General features: G+C 38.0%; 3 protein-coding genes across 3 annotated transcripts; 1 reads left to right on the plus strand and 2 right to left on the minus strand.

The window, feature by feature from the left end:
• The first annotated feature begins 2,925 nt into the window (after positions 1-2,925).
• Positions 2,926-13,182, plus strand: aspr (asperous). The gene is made up of 6 exons (XM_064680969.1): positions 2,926-3,061; positions 6,706-6,886; positions 7,823-8,058; positions 8,127-8,208; positions 12,100-12,713; positions 12,777-13,182. The coding sequence occupies exons 1-6, from the start codon at positions 3,059-3,061 to the stop codon at positions 12,984-12,986; spliced, it is 1,326 nt and encodes a 441-aa protein (XP_064537039.1). The 5' UTR covers positions 2,926-3,058; the 3' UTR covers positions 12,987-13,182.
• A 1,481-nt stretch (positions 13,183-14,663) lies between these two features.
• On the minus strand, positions 14,664-17,902 carry Rab35 (RAS oncogene family member Rab35). The gene is made up of 4 exons (XM_064680941.1): positions 17,352-17,902; positions 16,899-17,276; positions 15,584-15,883; positions 14,664-15,507 (listed from the first exon to the last, which is right to left on the minus strand). The coding sequence occupies exons 2-4, from the start codon at positions 16,948-16,950 to the stop codon at positions 15,254-15,256; spliced, it is 606 nt and encodes a 201-aa protein (XP_064537011.1). The 5' UTR covers positions 16,951-17,276; positions 17,352-17,902; the 3' UTR covers positions 14,664-15,253.
• Positions 17,903-18,340: 438 nt separating this feature from the next.
• On the minus strand, positions 18,341-20,777 carry Phf7 (PHD finger protein 7). Its single transcript, XM_064680997.1, has 4 exons — positions 20,481-20,777; positions 20,315-20,416; positions 19,795-20,189; positions 18,341-19,721 (listed from the first exon to the last, which is right to left on the minus strand). The coding sequence occupies exons 1-4, from the start codon at positions 20,577-20,579 to the stop codon at positions 18,764-18,766; spliced, it is 1,554 nt and encodes a 517-aa protein (XP_064537067.1). The 5' UTR covers positions 20,580-20,777; the 3' UTR covers positions 18,341-18,763.
• Between the last annotated feature and the right edge of the window lie 186 nt (positions 20,778-20,963).

Raw genomic sequence — 20,963 nt, forward strand, 5'->3', positions numbered from 1 at the left:
CAGTCAGTCAGTCAATCAGCCAAGACAAACAGTTTTATATATAGAGATTGCATATATTATAATTATATATTGATATATGATGTCAAGTTCAAAGAAACATTTTTAATTGTAACCGCAAAGCCCAAGATTATAGCAAAATATATGTGTGTTCATTTTTATAGATTTATTTGAAATAGCAAAATTATTATAGCGCGTTTTTTCCACATATTAATTTAAATAATAATTTTTTTCAACTTTTGTTCGTTGACATTTTAACCAGAATTGTTAGCCAAAAAAAAGAGTCGTAAAAAATGTTAACAAAAAAGCGACAGGGAAACGGAATATTTAACAAATTCACTCGCGACATTTGTTGTCTTTTTTTAGGCATTATTTGCATTGTTTAATATATATGTATGTATATGTATATGAAGAAAAAAATGAAACAAGCAAATGTTGTGTTTTGGGCCGACGGAAATTAAATATAATGAAAATGAACAAAACTATTTTACAAGCACACTTTTTTCCCTAGATTTCCGGCCATGCCTAAATTAAAAACATAAATTACTAGAAAAAAAATACAGATCCGTATATATATATAGATATTTGTAATATATATTTAATGCTGGGCATGAATGTATAAAATTGTATTTAAATTGCAATTAGCATCTTATATGTACATATGTGATATAGAGATTCGAATCGTATCTAAAATGTTGTTTACAAGTCCCGGATTTGGTGCTCGTAAAGAAAAACAAACGCCTTCATCGGATACAAATTGCTCATATGTAGGCATTAGCATATGATAATGCCCTGCTATACACATGGCCATATTTGCGAGCTTTGTAATTAATAATGCGCATCTAAATACGCAGCCAAACAATCTAAGAAATGTCTTAACTATTCTTGAAGCACGGCTAAAGACGAAATTAAATTATGAGCCGCCAATAACTTGATTAAATGAGCCAACTATATGGCAATTTTTATAAGAAACATCTCTTCTATACATAAATTATATACTCTAACTATTCAAACATATAAGCAGGGTATGATATGCTTACAATTTAAAGATGTCACAATGCCATGAAGTTGGCGTACTGGAGGAATACACCAGGATGAAACCAATCTGTAGATCAGAGAAAACTTAGATCTTAGTCTTAAATCTTGGTCTGGGTGCCTTGAACCCGACTGCAAACGGGTTTTAAAACGAAGTGGTTCGGGCCCGAAATCGCAATCTACTTTGGACTATCTTAAGAATACCATTTGATCAATAAAACAACTGAACCAAGGCCCAAACCGAACCATATTTTTCTTCAGAAATCGTCATTTTTTAAATACAAGACTTTTGATGTTGAATTAGCCACAATGCCATACGAATTTTGGGTCTCAACCATTGGATATATCTAAACATATTTGATAGATGGCAATTTTGGGTAGAAATTAGATATATATTATATATATTTACGGACAGCAATATTTTCAGTAGAACGGGCGCGCATTTAAAGGTTGCAATTGAATTCTTTTATTTCAATTTTTAAAATATACAAAAAAAACAAGGCTTGAATTAATTTTAGTCTTAGACACATATTCATTTTTCATGATAAGTTCTGTTTGTGTCTTATGAACCAAACGAGCATCAGCTTTATATATTTTATAGACATTATGCCAAACCCCTTTGCCGAAGAATTTACTCTATCGTATTACCGAAAAACCCAGCTACAGGGTATCAACTCGGCCAGCATTAGCGACAACAACATTTTGAGTTTTATATTAATGGAAATAGGAATCGTGCGGCTTGGGCTACGCTTGGCTACAGTGGTAACTCGCAAATGTTGATTAAGACTATTTATGACCAGTTCTCCCAAAGAATGGTTAAATAAATGGGATGGGTTTTTTTTAAATTCCAACAAACAGAATGTAATTATAAAATGTTTTGCACACAGCGAGCAGGGGCTCTCGGCAGTTAGTCTTATTAGGTGTTGGATGGCACAAAGCCAGTTTTTAGCGCACAAACAATAAAGATAATAATATTAAACAGCGACGCCCACGCAGGTGAGAACCTCCTAAGCAAAGTCAAAGTTGTCAATTACGCGCTTATTAATAACCCAATGGCCAAGCTGGGCGCTTCATGAGTATGAATGAATGGCTGGGTGAATGAATGAATGACTGACTGAATATATCGCAGAGCAACAGCAAATGTGACTTTCAGCTGAAATCAAACAGAACGACAGCAAAAAGCAGTTCCGACTGGCAAACACAGCGCCAAGTTTGTCAAGTCAACTGGGTCTAAAAAAACAATAGTGTTCTGGTCGCAAGTGCACGACTGGCAGATATCCTAACATTACAAACATTCTAGCTTCCTTCTACTGCTTACTTCGGTATTTGTAGTCCGATCGGTCTAACTGTAACATACGAAAGTATAAGTTCAATCGCAAAGCTTTAACCATTTTATTTATATACTTTTCTTTATAAAGTATACCAGAACCTGAATGACTGAAAGATTGGGCTATTTAGATCATAAAAAACAATGTCCCAGAATCGATACTTATCGATATTACGAGAGAATGGAAGAAGTTATCGAGAAAGATAAGTGGACGAACAAAAAGACATGGCCAACTTGACTCAGCTCCTCTATAGGGTCAAAGATGCTTCCTCTTGCCCGTAACATATATTTGCACAAAAATATTATACCCTATTTAAGCATGAATGGGTGAAGGGTATTAAAAAGTGAGTTCGGAGACTGACGCTGATGGCTGATGGCTGATGACGCCAACGTTGCGTTGTCTCAATTCTCAGCTGTTCTCAGCTATGCGACCTTTTTGGAGAATGAGACGGAGACAGAGACAGAGACAGAGAATGAGACAGAGACTAAGGCTGAGGCACAGGCGGTTGCCTGGCTTGGACAGACTTATAAATAGCCCAAGTCCGTCTAGAAGGCGCTTCAGTTCAAATCGAGCGCTTCGAGTGGCATATAAATTTAATTTAACAATAACTACTTATAAACAAATAAAATAACTATATATATATATATATATATATATATACGATTTCTTTTGTTGTTCTTAAGAAGTGTAACTAGAAAATGGTGAGTGTCGTTGAGTGAGCAACGGTCCGATGTAAACGAAACTCTTCACACTGATGAAGCTGTTCTTGTTGTTGTTCTTCTTTTTTTCTATTTGTTTTTGTTTTTTTTTTGTTAAATTACACACAAAGACAAGACATAAAAAATGCATTAACTACGCGACGTGAGCAAAATATTCAAATAAACTAAGAAACACTCGAGAAGTAGTCAAAGTCAAAGCGTCGGCGTCACTGGAAAATCCCTCAGCTTGAGTATTATTTGAAGTGTTTGCTTCCGGCAATTCGTGGCTGCCCAATAAATCAGAGACTCGCCAAATAGGAACTGATAAAATATAAAAAAAATATATATTGCAAGCAAATTAGACGAATAAACATCTTCGGTATGAAATCAATCGGGAGCATCAAATGAGATATGTCTGCTTTATAAGGACGAGACGATTTGATCAGTTAAATATAGTTTAATGTAGTTTTTTTAAATAGTTAAATGTGCTTTTAAATTCTTAATCTATCGATTTGTCGATGCAATATAAACATCTTTGATATCAAATCAATATAGAACATCAAATATATGTTCAAATAATATGGTGTAAAATTTGTATACGTTCATTATGTATACATTTTTATACCCTGAACCCATTGAAAATGGGAAAAAGGGTATAATGTATTTGTGCAAATGTATGTAACAGGCAGAAGAAAGCATCTCCGACCCCATAAAGTACATATATTCTTGATCAGCATCAATAGCCGAGTCGATCTAGCCATGTCCGTCTGTCTGTCCGTCCGTCCGTCTGTCCGTGCGTCCGTCTGTCCTTCCGTCCCTCTCTCCGTCCGTCCGTATGTATGAACGCAAGGATCTCAGAACCTATAAGAGCTAGAGAACCTATTCAGCTGTAGGTCCTGCTAGTCCCCGCGCAGATCGAGTTTTTTCCGATATTCGATAACTCGGCCCGTTTCCAAGTAATCGATAAAAATCGATATCGATATCCTGTTTTTTGAGCACTTTCGGCAAATAATATGAGCTAGAGTCACCAAACAAATAAATCAAGTATCTTTCATTTTATAGCTATCGCCTTTCGGAAGAAGAGGGTTCAGGGTATCCCCTAGTCGGGAGCTTCCGACTAGAACCTCTTACATGTTTTGAATAGTTAAATGTTCTTTTGAATTTTTAATATGCTTATCGGAAGATTTTACCTTTACCAAATAGAATGTACCCTGTAGTCTCTGAAGTGCGCTAGAAGGGACAAGCCCCTTTATGAATTAGATTTAAAAGCTATTTTTGTCAGTTTTTGGGAGTCCTCTCAAACCTTAAGAAAATGTGGTAAACAATTAAATAGTTAACAATTCAGACAAAAACTAAAATAACTATTGAATATCAGGTACAAACAGCTATATATATTGGAAATCAGATATAGATAAACCTCAATCGACTAAGCTGTTGATTCATAGCAAATATATCAAATTGTCCTGCAAAGCATCTAATACTTACTTAATGCTTAGTTAGGCACACCCACTTTAAGCTGGTTTTAAGAGAGTTTCAGCTAATGAACTACGTCAGATCAGTTATGCCCATAATGAAGGGCTATAAATAAACTGTTTCATTGCAGTATGTCACATACATTGAGAACTTGACGAGCTACGCTCCAAAAATGATAAATCAAAGTTGAATAGCGAAAAATTCCCAATAATGAGATCAGTTAGAACTTATCAATCAAAGTCAGTTGAAAGTGCTGAGATTAATTAGCTACACGTAGCTCAGATAAATGCTTAAGTAGGTGAATTATCCAAGTGAGCAATTGCACGGCGAGGATCCGAGCTCGCAGCCCAGCCAAGTGTTGTCTTAGCCAATTGTCTAGTTTGTACCATGTTTTATCTTACAATTTAATTACTCAAACATCGTATAGATAATTCAATCAATTTTATTTTAAGAACATTTTGCAAATCTTTCGTCATTTTGGGCCACCCACTCGCTTGGCTTTGACCTTGCAGCAGCTGCTGTGCGACTAAATTATTATTATATGTTGCCTATTCGGGCCAAAAGCAATTCAGTCAAGCAGCTGGCAATTTGCATAATCTGGCCGAGTTCTTGATTCATATTTAAGCTGAAATCGAACTCGCCAAGAAGCGGCAACGACAAGTTTTTACTTGATGTGTCATGCGCAAACAATGATCGCCAGCCTGTCGAATTTATCTCGCTGACATTTCTATATAGGCCAGAGAGCAATAAAGCCATCAGAGCACAGAGCACTACCAAAACTGGTAGCAGCTGCTGGGCAGAATCGACCAATCGCAAACATTCTAATTAAGTAGCCCAACTAAATCGCATTTATGCCCTGGCCGGACATAGTCATAGTCAAAGATGACGTCGTTTTTTTTCCCATTTCCATATTCTATACTTAAATATTTATTTTCACACACTTGCGGGAGAGTATTATAATTTTGTCACAAAATATGTAACACATAGTAGGAGACATAAACAAAAATATATTTGTATATAGATGTGTTCTCCATCAGCATCAACAACCGAGTCTATATAGCCAAGTCCGTCTGTTAGTCTTAAAGCTAGCAATATGTTAAGTCAGTATATGTCCAAATCGGACAGATCGGACCACTATATCATATAGCCTGCCATAGGAATAATCAGTTAAAAATGCATTTTTCTCATAAAAAAACTTGTTGTTTTTCCAAATATCTTGACCAAACGCGGAATACTAGATCATATAGCTCCATTTTGACAAAAAATAGCTTTTATAGTCGTCCCTATTCTCCTAACATATCTGCAGAAACGCATCAAATCTGACGACTATATTGTATAACTTCTATCTGAACAATCTTTGGGATTTCAAACAAGCCGTATGTCTACAAGGGTATCAAATCTTTTGTTTTCTACTATATGGCATAGCTCCATTTTGACCAAACATCGCATTTATAAAGCCCTATCATATCGGACTGCCATATTATAAAGCTTTAATCGGAACAATCTTTCGTTATTCAAGCTATTTCAAAGCACTTCACAGGGTATTACACTTTATAAGGGTATTAAAACATCGGCGTGTCGAAAATAGTCGTTTTATCTTGTTTTTATTTTACTTATATTTTTGTTTTTGTTTTTGTTTATATTTTTGCTGATGGTTCCAGTGAATCCCATGACGCATAGCGTCACACCTTCATACATTTTTAAAGCAACTTACAAGCGTTAAACCAACTCCATGATTTACGTTTTATGGTATAAAATTTGATTTTAAATTCAATGGACTATTGTTAAGAGCTTACAAAAATTATGATTAATTTTGTAAGTCGGGCTCTTTTGAATAAATATAAATTTGTTGTAACAGAAGAATGAAGTTTCCTATCCAACCTTTCTTAAGCCCTTAAATCACATATGTTTATTTAAAGATCTAGTATATATTAAATTTTAAGACCAAGCAAGTCGAGAGCTAGAAGATTTACACTATGGTAAAGTTAAAATTCTAAAAATTATTACTTATAGATATTTGCAGCTTTTTCTCAGCACTCTTTGACCTTTAAAGAGAGTATCTTCTAGTCGGGTACTCTCGGTTTGCTTGCGTATTTGAAATAAGAGCAAAATAATTACAGTATCAACCCACAATATTAATACTCTTCCCTTCTTCTCCCTCCAATCTCTTTCAGCTTTCACAGCCGCAGCAGCTACTGGGCGTGGCATTGATACTACTGGCCCTGGGCTGCCAGAGTACCATAGGTAAAAAACTAGAGAAACGTTGTGTCAACTGCTCATATCGTACGTATTACACTTATGGCGATGGGCGTTCCCAGCAGCGCGTGATCTATCAAGATCCGGTCTACACACGTGGTATTTACAAAGCTCCCCTCAACATGTTATGTCTTCGCTAACCGCCGCAGCACCCACCAATCTACTGACCCACCTATGTGTATATCTATCTCTATATATTAAACTGTTTGTCCTGACTGATTGACTGACTGACTGACTGACTGATTGGTGATCAACGAACCAAGCCAAAGCCTTAAGAGCTTATTACCTTATGAGATATAAATGCAGAGTGAGATAAATCCATCCGCAACAGGGGAAAATTGGTGGAATCAGTTGAGTGAAACCTTCTTTATTTACCATCCGGATCAGCTTTAAAGTCGTTTCTAAAATGCTTGTCATAAAAGATGTTTTTCACACTTTCCGAAACATCCACGCGTCCCGGTGGAAAAATAGAGGACTAATGCTAAAGACAAAATTCCCCGTTTTTTACGATCAGCTTCAAAGCTGAAAATATCTAAACCATAAAATAATGAATAGATGTTGATTGCAACTCAATCACTTTAAACCGATCGACTTCAAAGTCATGTTATCATGTAATCCACCGATTTCGGAAAATCCACTGCGACAAGTGACGGTAGCCAATTGTAATTTTTCCATGGGCGAAAATGGTTTGGAAAAGCAATGTCTAAATTTGAAGCAAGAAAACAATATCGGTTAACAACAGCTAGAATTATATGTACACATAATAGAGAGCACGACTTGGGCTAACTGTAGCACTTACTTATCTCCACGTGTAGCACAAAGCATCATTAACAGCACACACAACCACCATACACCCACACACCCGCACACCCACACACACTGACCTATTTTATAAACAGTCTATAATGTACATAAATAATCGCATAGTATAAATTACCATATCACCAATGCACGAAACACCTATACGCAATGTTCCACACCTTTTTCACCCCCGCCCGTTCACTCGCCGCTCGTGTGTGTTGCGGGTTCCTTTAGCTGCCCAGACATACGGCTGCAGTGGAAATCCGTGCGGCGTGAACGCCGTGTGCCAGGAGGCAGCCGGCGGCCGTCCGGTCTGCTCCTGCCCGCCCGGCTACAGCGGTAATCCGCTTACGCATTGCAACCGTGGCGAGTGCTTGGACAACGTCGACTGTCGGGGCGACCTCCAGTGCAAGGATAATCGCTGCGTTAACCCGTGTGTGGGCGCCTGCGGTATTGGCTCCAACTGTGATGTGAGTTGTTTTTAGTGCTCACGCTTTTTCGCCATTTCTCATATTTAAACCGCACACGGATTTTGCAGGCCAGAAATCATGTGGCCGTCTGCAGCTGTCCAGCGGGCTACAATGGAGATCCCTACACGGCCTGCCATCTAAACGATCCAGGTAAGAATTGCGCAAATGCCAGTGGAAAGAAACCAATACGATTTCCGTTTGCTGAGCTGTCGGTCGGTTCGCCTATTTGCTTTTCTTTCAGCTAATATAGTATATATATTAGATAAATCACTTGGTTTATCTCTTGGAGAAGATTTATCATAAGAGACTCTGGATCTCTCTATCTCTATCTCTCCCTCTGCTTTCTTTGGCATTTTTTTATGGCATTTAATCAGCCACAAACTTATTTTTTAAAAGCAATGTGCATATTCATAGTACAGTTTGGCCAAATCCACAATATCACGTGAAAAATGTGTGGAAATCTGTGTTTATGAATATTTCAACCCCAAAACACATATATTTCAGACTCTTCGCTAGATGTTTGTTATGTTAAATATCTTGTTAATCTAATATCTCGTTAAATATCTTGAATATTGTAGTTTATTCATATTGATTTTTTTTTAATGAATTTAAAATCTCCCAATTTCATTTGTGCTTTTTTGTGCATTATTATAGTTATTTAAATGCGAAACGGAATTTATTTATATATTCCAGCATTTTTCCGAATTTTTCAAAAGCAAAAAAAGCTCAGCCTTCAGCTTCAGGCTTCAGATTTAAGAGGCTGATTATTTTAAAAGCTCCCCAATATTGAATATGGCAGTTTTTAGTCCGATTTCTCATGGATGAAAGTCAATAAACTAATCACTGTTCCAATGATTCACGGACATGCCCTTTATAAATATTTCATTTATTACACATCACATTATATTTGTCAGATTTGTTGATGTCGCTCTTGTTATTGTTGTTGCGGCTCTCATTGTTGTTGTTTTTATTGATTGTTTTAAAGCCAATTAACTGGTTTTGACCAAATATCGCCATTTTCGGGCTGGGTCGCAGTATACATTTTCGAATGTAGGCTGCTTGGCTTGCATAATATTTGCGCTGAACACAACACAATACAACAAAAACAACAACAACAACTTTGTACGCCCAATGCAAAACGCACTTGCTCTTTGTAATATTATGGTAATTAGCTGGTATTTTGTTTTGCAATTGTCAAGATCAAGGACGGGCCAAGTAGGCGAAGGCGAAGGCGAAGGCGAAATCGTAGCAAACCAGAAGTCGACTCAAGTCGAGTCGATACCCGATTACGGACATACAAACAAGTATTTGTGTTTATATAAACAACAGATATACCCTTGACAGCCCATGGTGGTAAGAGGTGGCATCTGGAATATCAGTCAAAATATATTTGCGATAAATAAGCTGTGTTGTCGTAAGGAAGTCTAGAAATAGCTAAAGATACAGTCTGGAAACTACTTACAGGGTATCTTAAATAGTTAAGTATACAATGTTAGTATAACTAAACGTAAAATGCAGTTGTATCTAATAGAAAAGTGACGACACGCTTGGCAGAAAGTATCTTTCAGATACATTCAAATCGTGTAGCTTGTACGAGATACAAATGCTACACAATTATCTGGAAGTTAGCTCGAAGACTTGGTATTCACTTTTGCTAACTAATTAATGCAAAATTAATCTTAATTAAACTTCCAAATGAAATACTTTTGGGAGTCTGCCATCCATGATTGAAAACCTAAAGTAAACTCAACATTTAAGATGTCTCAGATACATTCAAATATCTATTAGCTGAACACATTTTCAATTAAGTCCAAAAATATACTTGGACAATAATTCAGTTCTCGCTATACAAGCTAAATAATCACGATTCGGGCTCAAATCCCAGGCTAAATATAATATATATAAATATAACATTGTCTAGGCTCAAGGCTATAAATTGAGCTTAAGCCGAAGCTGCAAAAAACCTCATTTCCAAATCGAATGAAACCCGAAGCAATCATTATGTTGCTCAAAAGTAGTTTGTTACAAAAAAAAACTTCATATAAAAATATTTAAATAGTTTATTGCCAAAACATTGGATATACCTAAAAATTCCTGCCAGATGCCAATTTTGGGTAGAGAACAAATTTAGCCCGCAACTTATGTGTGTAAATATTTAGGAACTGCAATATTTTCAGTAGAACGGGCAATTAGTAATTAAAAATTCAAATATTCTATTAAAACGTAGACGAAACACATTTATTCCAAGGCGGGGACTTGATGCAAGCCGCGAACCGCAGCGGCGAATACTTATTTTGGGTTTTGCGGAGCTGACGCTTATAATATTTCTAATAATAAATATGATAATTTGGCATAGGGTATACATTAGCGTATCCCTAATAAGCGGCTGTTTTGTTTTCGTTGTTGTTCGGTTATTGTGTGATTTATGCAGGGTCATGTAATTCATGTGCAGGTCGCCGGAGGACCCGGCATTGACCCCTTAAGGGGGCAGTCGCACAGCTCGTACTTATCCTCACACGCACTTGAGCCCAGCAACAAAGCGCAAATAATTGGGGAGAATTGGGGGCGCAGGTCCACTTGAAATGGCCCCTGAATAAATCGGAGCCCCGCTAGCTCGACCGGCTCGAGTCGCTCCTGGGCCAGTTCACAATACATAAGTAGTCAAAGCTCATTTATGCGCATAATTTTTACTTATAATTTGCTTTTTTATTTGCCCTATGCCCAGCCAGTTGAAGTTCCTTATATTTCGCTGTATTTCCTTCATTGATGATGATTATAATGGAGGCAAGTTTCCAAATTGGTATTTGTTTCCATGACAAAAGTTCGGCCATAATCGCTGCAATGGCCAACAAAGTCAACTAACAGCTAAATGCTTAATATTTATTTATAGATTTGCTCAATTTGATACGCACGCGTATCCCAAAGATCCCTCCTCCCCTACCCTCCCCTCGCCAACGGGCAATGCATGAATTTGTTATAACTCAAATGTGGCCGACTTTTGGCCGCTAACTAAACTATTCACAGCTCCGCAACTGACCATCGGCCCATCTATATACACATTTACGTAATGTTATGCATATATATGTATATATCGTATATAGATACATATATATTCAAGTAGGCGTCTCATGTGTCCTCATATAGGGTATCATGTGTGGGCAACTGCCTGCACATGCCCTCAATTTATGGGCCTGAGCTAAATGCTAATTGTAAATGCATATAAATCAGCATTCAAATAAATTTTCATGCAAATTAGAAATTTATTTAGTTGCCGCCGACAGAGTTAGGCAAAAAATAAAAATGTATTCAATTGATATATTTCCCATAAAAGTCGCAGGCAATTTGCAGTTTTTAATTAAACTATAGAATATATAATAGACAATTCTTCACTTTAGTACGAAAAACGAGGTAGATGAATGAGTTCTTTTTTGCAATCCGCATATTTAATACACTTGCAGATACATACAAAAGGGAGAGTTTATATTTATTTATTTTATTTTTTTAATTGTTTATATTTATTTATATTTTCCTGGAATTATTTACGGATTGTCTTTAGTTTTCCACCCATTTTTCACCTACTTCCCATGAATATTCACATTAATCATCGAATAAAATGAAAGAATTGTCATATTCTTAATATTTATAATTATCGATCTGGTAGCAGGTATTTTTTTAGACATATCTCATGGAAATATGTTCACGGGTATCAGGAAATATTTGAATTTTCGTTAACCTCTAAGCGTTTCTCTCAAAATTGAAAAAGTCGAATTCTTATATTCTGCCATATAGAGTTAAGTCTTTGGTAGATACTTTTATCAATTTACGAGAATTTCATAAGGATTCGACTCTAAGCATCGAAGTTAGTCGGGATTGGCTCTTCGGTAAGGTGGAGTAGTCTTGAAACTCAATACATTCGACATAATTTCTCCAAATAATGTAGATTTTATAGCTTTTAAGAAATGTAAGGACGGGGTATTGATATAAGGAACCAATATACTCTATATAATAACTAACTTACCTTTAACCTTCACGAATTCACAGAGGAACAGTGTCATCCGAGCCCGTGCGGCATTAACACGAAATGCGAGATTATTAATGGAGTGCCCACCTGTTCCTGCGTGCATGGCTTTCTGGGTAATCCGCTGAGCGGCTGCCGCCACGAGTGCGAGCAGGACGGCGACTGCGGCGGCCGGGATATGTGCAGCAACTACAAGTGTGTGCCATCCTGTGGACAGTGCGGCATCGGGGCCAACTGCAAGTCGGTGTCCAATCATAGGGCGTTGTGCGAGTGCCCCAAGGGCTATATTGGCAGTCCGTACACTGAGTGCCGGCCGGAGTGTTATGGTGATTCGGACTGCCCGGCGGGCAGGCCGGCCTGCTTCTATGGCATCTGCAAGAATACGTGCGATGGCGCCTGCGGCGTTGGTGCCGATTGTAATCTGCGCGGCCTGACGCCCGTCTGCAGTTGCCCACGCGACATGACGGGCGATCCGTTCGTGCACTGTCGCCCCTTCACCAAGGAGGATCTGTGCGAGCCGAATCCGTGCGGCACCAATGCCATCTGTGTGCCCGGCCACGACAATACCGGACGCGAGCGACCCGTCTGCAATTGCATGCCGGGCCACACTGGCAATCCACTCTCCCACTGCTCACGCGTAAGTCAGAGCTCAAGATCTCTCTACCGGCTCAGATATACACGCATACTCTCTGTATTTTAGGGTGAGTGCCTGAGCAACAACGAGTGCCCGGACCACAGGGCCTGCATCAACTATCAGTGCGTCGATCCGTGCATTGGCAAATGCGCCACGGGCGCCAGCTGCGAGGCGAAGGCACATCTCGCCGTCTGCCGTTGTCCACATGGCCAGTCGGGTGATGCGCTCATCTCCTGCCGCCAGACACGCACCTTCCCAGTGGCCAAATACCACTGAGCGCTGGCCCATCTCTGCGTGGGTGGATAGCAAACGCCGCACTGCCTGCCAACACTTCAACACACGGCTCAAGCTCAACTCAGCTTCCAATCGAAATAATTAATAAACAGAACAACAAATATTTAAATTAATGCACCTAATTCACTGACAAACTTGGGCTTACATTACAATAAAAAGAGCTACATAATTATGTATTATAAAACCAAAAAACAATTCTCTTCTTTTACAGTCAAACGTAAAACGTAGAGGAAGACATATCCGATCACATAAAGTATACATATATTTGATCGGTAGCAACAGCCGCGTCGATAGATAGAAATGTCTTAATGTAGAACATATAAAAAGTTCCAGCATTAGGCTATTGAATGAAAAACTTGGGGTTTTCAAGAGATTTTAACCAAACTTGGAATTTAAGTGCTGTGAACTAAATTCTAGCAACATCGGGCTATAGCTCTTGGAAAAATAGGCCGCAAAATGAGTTTTCGTTTAGAAAAATATTGTTCTTCAATTAATCTTCAACAAAATCAGCCTTACAATCCTCCTCAGAGGTATACCTTATCTTCGGCAAGCCAATATAGCCGTTTTTTCTTCCTCTTCATACAGCTCAAAATCGGGTTTTTGTGATATAATAGTCGAATGTTGCTTAGTGCTTCAAATTCAAGAAGTATTTACTGAACGATCGTTCCAATTGCAGCTATATACTGACAGACATATGAATACTCCACCAGGTAATTTCATTCGCCTATACAGCAGCCAATTGCAATCAAATATTCTTGAAACTGTCTGTTAACATCGATTTTGTTAACGATATATTTGTTTTATCGATAACACATATCGATTAACAAATCGGAAGGTAAAAACCGAGCATTATTTTCTACCCTGTCAACATTTGATGGAGAAGAAATCGATTGTCTAGAACCTAGAACAAATGTTATCGATAACAGACATCGATAAACTGAATAACTGAATACGAAAAATGAGCTTACTTCTCTCGAAAATAGTAACAATTTCTGGTCTAAGCGTAGCCAAGCTAAAATTCTATAAATTTCTACAAGCCAATTTAGTTTATAAATTTGCAAATCGAATTTGAAGATATATTATGTATGTGAAAAAGCGTTAGCCAATTTAGTAATAAATTTCGAAAGTTCTTTAAAATTTGAATTAGTTACTTTATTTGATAACGTTCATATCAATCATTCTGTATATTTTTAATATGGTATGTATGCATGAATATTTATAAATATCCATAGTCAATATATATATATATATACGTATACATATATAATTGACTATGGATTTACCGCACTTTCTAAAAGTCTGTCCATTAAATAATTATATTTGGTGTTGAAACACAACAAATATGTATACGACTTTGATTTATAGGTCTATATAAAAATATAAAATACGCTCATAAACAATATTATGTAATATCAGTATCATATCTAATTGGCGCTTCGAAAACAAATGCAAATTAATTTACATAGTCACGAAAGTTAAATTAGTAATTAATGTTAATTATTCAACTAAATGGGTAGTGAAATGTTTTACATGGGCGTCAAATAGCAAAAGTAGTTGGCTTTTCGCTGGCTTTGTGGAACTGTTGGAGTTCATTCTATATCGATGAAGTTGCCACAAAGATCACCTAACTGAACTGTAAAAAAAAAAAATAGTCGCAACTATGTAAAAATATGTTTTAATTTTATACAATATTGAGTTGATATTTGTTAGTCTGCGTGTAAAAACTTTCCATGACGAATGCCAGCGATAGGTAAATGATAAAAACCATACACATTTGTTCACAATTTGTCGGCTGCGTATTCGCAATTATTGTTTGATTTTCTTGTTATTATCGTAAATACAAATTTCTTTGTTTTGTTTCCGTTTTTAAATATAAATATATTCTTGTATAAATATGCAATTTGTTTTTTGTTTACTATATATATATACATTAATATATATATATATGTGTATGTGTATAATATGTATATAAATTGCTAAATACAATTAATTGCGCTTTACACTTTTTTTTTAACGGCTCTGAGGCATTACAAAATTAAAACAAAAAAAAAACAAAAAATTTGTCTTGTGCATGTGTATGTGTGTGTAAGCTACATATGTTTGTCTATCTGTGTTTAAGTTTCTGTGTGTATGTGTTCGAGTGTGTGCCTTATGAACCTGTACTACGCGCCCCCACAACGTATCCTCATCCACATCGGATTGCTGCTGCTGCTGCTGCAGCTGCAGCTGCTGCTGCCACGACGTCGCTTTCAACTGCAACATTTGTTGGTTTTTCCTTTGTTCTTGCTTTGCTTTACTTGGATGCGATCCTTTTGCTGTTCATCGGAGGCGGTGCGCAGCTTATGATTCAGCACCTGTCGCGTTATGGACAGAAACATATCCTCCACATTGAGGTTGTCTTTGGCGGATGTCTCGAATAGCTCAATATCCATTTGCCGCGCAAAGCGTTGCGCATCCTCTGTTATGACCACCTTGCGATCCGGATCATCATTCTTATTGCCCACTGTAAGAGCAATTGAAAAAAAGAGAGAGTTCCAATATACAAATGTTTAGATTATATTGTCCCAACTACTATTCACCTAATACTTTGTTGACCACATCGCAATTGTTCTGTATCTCCTCCAGCCAGCGGCGCACATTCGCAAAGGAGTCGCCATTCGTGACATCGTAGACAATGATCACGCCGTGGGTGCCGCGGTAGTAGGTGCTGGTAATGGTGCGAAAGCGCTCCTGTCCAGCCGTATCCCAGATCTGCAGCTTTACCCGCAGCCCATCGATCACAACGGTGCGTATTTTAAAATCCACTCCAATTGTCGTTATATAACTGCCCGAGAATGTGTCATCTGAAAATCGTATGAGGAGCGAAGATTTGCCTACACCTGCAACAATGCACGAATAGAGATGAATAGATTGAAGAAATTGGGGGAGGCGTGTACAAATCAGTTTCATGCAATTATGTAGTAATTGTGTGAGTGGATTTTTTTTTTTTTTCATTTTTTGCTTTGCAAGTGCAAGTGTATAACAATCGTTGAAACTTTCTGTTTATACAACAACAAACAGCGACAACAAATCATTTGGTAGCTGGCAGTTCTCTAATTACAATTGCAGTTGCTCAAAACGCCCTTAAAACTGAGCAGAGGCGACAACTCGATTGCATTTCGAGCTGTTTATGAGTTCGCAATAACCGACACTTTTGTGGCAAATGCAATTTAAGAATAAAATGATCAACAAATTTTATATTTCCATATAAGTGCAAATGTACTCGATACTCGTATTTCGAGTTTGAAGTCCCCTTATGTAACAGCAAAAGTCAATTATTTCAAGATCTGGCAACACTTATAAATACAGGATGTCGAATTGAAAAGAATTCATTTTCATTCACAACATAAATATATACATATGTATATATATTGATTAATCTTTATTGTATATCGATAAGCTATAAGCGTGCATAGTGCGAGAGAAAGAGCACGCTAATGCTAAATGGATGGAACGTGTAGCAAAAATGGGGGGTTAGGAAACAGCAGCCGCAAACAGATTTATAATTTGTTTTACATTACAGTTTGCGCCAACAGACAGAGAAAGAGACAAAACAGCTGATTGGGCTCAGATAAAACGCAAACACAAAACCCAAACAAAGAAATCGGTCAAAAACACAAGCCAAAAAAGCCGTGGGCCAGGCAAATGCACAAATTGGGATTGAGCACAAGCAGTGCAGGCTTTTTCCCTGTTTTTTGTTTTTTTTATTGGTTTGTTGCTATTTTTAACGTTGCTTTACTGTTGGGCAGGTGCAAAAGATGCATGAAAAATGCAAGCATGTTGTATGTACAAAATACATGCATGCATGTGTTAGTATGTACGTGTGTGTATGGAAATATTTGCAGTTGCACTTACCGCTGTCGCCAATTATAAGCAGCTTGAACATATGATCAAAGTGGCGTGCCATTTTGGAGCTGCTGTTGTAATTTACAGTTAATCGGCGTTGAGGTTAACGCTGGCAGCGGCGTTGACGCTGCCGTCCAGTTGAACAATGCAAAAATTTGTGAAAATATTCTGCTGCTGCTCCGGCTACTGCTTGCTGCTTTTTGTTGTTGTTGGTGTTTTTTAGCCGTGCCTGTGCCTTGCTCCCACACACACACAGACAGACACACCCACAAACATATACACTGGCGTGTGCCTCTGCCTCTCGCTCGCACTCACAGCGTTGATGGTGGCTGCTGCTGCTGCCGGTTGCTCAAATATGATAAACTGTTGTTCTTCTGGCTGCTGCTGCTGCGGATGTGTGTGTGTGTGATAAGCTCGCTATTGTTATTACTGTTGTTGTACGAAGAGTTTATAGTTTGTTACTTGTTATTTAATTCCCGGCGTTAAAGCACTTGACGCTGCTGCTGCTGCTGATGTTGGTGTTGCTTTTGCATGTACATGTATTTATCAGCAATTTGGATAGGGGCCGCAAAGCATGAAATGTCAGACAGAGGCCGACTTGTTGTTATTGTTGTTGCTGTTTCTTTTGCTGCTGGTGTGTCGGAAGCGTAGTTGAACTTTTGCTAATGTTGATACGTTAATATTTTGGCTACTATCTGCTATGCGTATTTAAAAATATTACAATTACAAAGCTATTAATGTCACACTGACAGCAAACACAACGCTCACGCACAATAAATTAGCAACTTCTTTCTTTTGCCCTATCTCTTTCTTGCGCACAATGCCAGCGAATTATGCCTTTTATTATTAGACGTTGTAAGTTAAAATTCCACACACATATATGCACTCTTGTGTTTAAATTATATTTGGTTTATTTTGCACCTGCTCTGCTGACTGGCTTCAATAACTTAATTAAATTCATATTCTTAAATTATATGCATTTTATGAGTAAACTATTACTAACGCACGTATATATATGGAATGGAGTACGGATATAAAAAATACATCGATGTATCGATATTGCCAACGATATACAAATATGTGCGACCTTTTACAGCACTGAGTATATCATCGATAGCAGTTGGATTCCAAAACTTTAACGATTTCTTATTGAATGCAATCTTAATATAAAAAGAGCAAATAATATATTTGTTATGTGCCATGATTTGAACATATATAACCTGGAAATATCCAGTACCTCTTAAAACTAAGCAACACTTATTAGCGCGGTTAAAATCGAAGTTTCCAGATGGCATCTCTATAACATCGATTAGGACAAGAACAATTGTGATATCGATTACGAGTATTCATGTCATTTATGCCACGTTCTCACTATTTCCTAGCATCACATATTTATTAGATGGCATTAACACACTAAAACTAACAGTTTTTAGTTATCAAATCAAAAAATATATGCATTTACAGTTATTTATAAATATATGTATTTTTCTTGAATGTTCCACAAGCACTTCGAGTGTACTCTTCTGTCTGCTATGAAAATGAGCAGGACGCATTTATCTCTCTTTCTCTGTCTAATTTATAACAAAATACTAGGAATGCATTGGAACATTGTTCTTAAGCTTACAAAAATGAAAATACAAAATTCTTGATTTGATGGTATGTGTAATAGAGAACTAACAACACTTATTTAAAAAAAAAATTAGGTTTTCACTTAGTTTTCTTCTCTCAACCAACTTAATATTATACATAAAAAACCTAATTTAACACACTTAAGACAAAAATATGCTTTAACAAGCAACTGCTATGTACAAAGATGATATGGTTAAATTAAATTATTTTACAAGACACTTATGGATTTAGTACCCATTCAGTCATTACTTGCGGGAACGAGCGCGTGTGCGATTTGCCACACATGATATATCGAATGGCGAATGGAGTCCACTGTTTAGGTTCTGCCCCGCGATGGTGCGTGTGCGCCGTCGCCCGCGCGAGATCAATGGAGATGTATCCTTTTCGATTGCGCTTGGCGAGTTACGGGTGCGTCGTGCAATTGGCTGCTCTTTACACTTGTCCTCCAGCTCCATTTCATCTGTTGACGATCTGGCAATAGTTTGCCTTGAACGCGAACGAGTACGGTAACGCAGAGACCCAGCGTCTTTGTTGTGTCGGGACTCAGCGGACAGACTTGAACGAGTTAGTTGAGCCCCGTTACGTTGGCCACCACCAGCCATCATCAGCGTGGGGAATGTTTGACGGTTCAACGTGCGCAGTGGTGCAGTGTTGCGCAGTGTCGCATTTGTGTTGGGTCGTGTTGTGGTTGTTATTATTGCATTTGCCCTGGTCACGTTCTCCTTCTCATTTGTGCAGCGTGATGTGCGGAATGTGAAATCATTCCATTCAAAATCAGATTCTGAGTCGGAATCGGCTATTGAATACTTGATGTTGCTGCTCTGTGGGAGAACACGATTTAATTGGCGAGTCGTTGTGCTGCCTACGGCGGGAGTTCCCATCGCAGCAAATATTTCAAGTGGATCCAAATCATCATCATCATCATCGTCATCGTCGTCGACGTGGACATCATCATCATCGGTTTCATCAGTCTCATACATGGACGGATTATACTGAACCGCACTGCAATCATTGCACCGATAGGTTTCATCCTTAAGATTCGTGCATTCCGTATGCATAGGATTCGAGCCGCACAGAACGCAGTAGAACATTGTCAGTGTGCTGCCTTCGCGTCCACCGGCACTAACGCACTTTTGGGCAGTGCACTGGGTCGGGACTACAAGCTGATCGGCGAACGCATCATTCTCCTCCCAAGAGGCATCACTGTTGCAAAATGAACCAAGTTAAAAACCTCGACTTTTCGATGACACCGCAAGTCTTAATTACAATAACTTACCGATCCGGCACTGTGATGCCCCAGTATGCAACTAAACGGAATCTTTCAGCATCGTTGCACAGCGGGCACTTGAAAAAATAGCCAGCCGAGTTGGCATAATGCTGCAGACAGTCCTTGTGGTACCAGCCGTTGTTGCAGCACTTGCCGTGCATGTATTTGGTGCAGCAAAACGTATTCCCCGGCTTCACCAGCAGATCAAAGCATATCACACATATCTCCTTCGCTTTGGGACGTTCTGGGTAGGATTCAGTGTGTATATTGCAGAACGATTTGTATGTGCCAACATATTGATTCTGTGAGCCGTTATTTAGCCCACAATGTGTGTGGAACGTTTTGCGGCAACCGGGCTTGCAGCAGCCAATGTTGGCGCCCGCCTTACGGCAGTAGCAACAAAACTGCAATTAATAAAAAAAACAAACAAAAAACAATATATATTATGTTAAAATTGAGCAGGTAGCTGAGCCACCCTGTGTAAGGCAGAATGGCGGCTTGCTATTAATTACAGCTGTATAAAACTTACTAAATATTTGGTGCGTTCCGATTCGGCTTGAATATCCTTTACAGTAAAATTCAAAATGTCATTGCTCCCATTGCCCCGTTGTACCAGATTGGAGCTCAAATACTATAGCAATTGATTGTGTTCGTAAATATTGTGTTTTGTTTTGAGCACCATTGTTTTTACATACCAAACAGTTCTCATGCACATCAATTTTACCACGGCTATGAAACTTGCCAAGACGCAGTTCGTCATCTGTGCTCGAGCGACAAAGAGTGCACTTCCCCATACTTAATATGTAATTTATCCGATTTGTTATAACTTATAATGTTCGCAATGATTGCCGCACAAATGAAGTGTATTCTGCGAATGTAAACATATATTGGCGGGAACGCAAATGCTGACGTTTATAAGCACTGTTTTAATAGTCAAGTGTTAGTTAATTTTATTTTAATTTTTTATCGATACATAGCCAATCGATACATTTGCTGCAGTGTTATTAATAAAACACCAACAGCTTAGCGATGGCAATTGGCGGCAGGATGTGGAAAACTAATGCAAAGGTAAATATGCGGGCTTAGATTCCGAAAACAACCGACCAACTTAAATTTAGCGAAATAATTGCTGTATCTACATATGTTTCTAGTGAAAATTTGTAATACAATATATTACA

The sequence above is a fragment of the Drosophila montana genome, unplaced genomic scaffold (assembly GCF_035044405.1).
Source record: "Drosophila montana isolate Dmon_TW-CO22-7 unplaced genomic scaffold, ASM3504440v1 contig_2178_1, whole genome shotgun sequence".
Taxonomy (NCBI): Eukaryota; Metazoa; Arthropoda; class Insecta; order Diptera; family Drosophilidae; genus Drosophila; species Drosophila montana.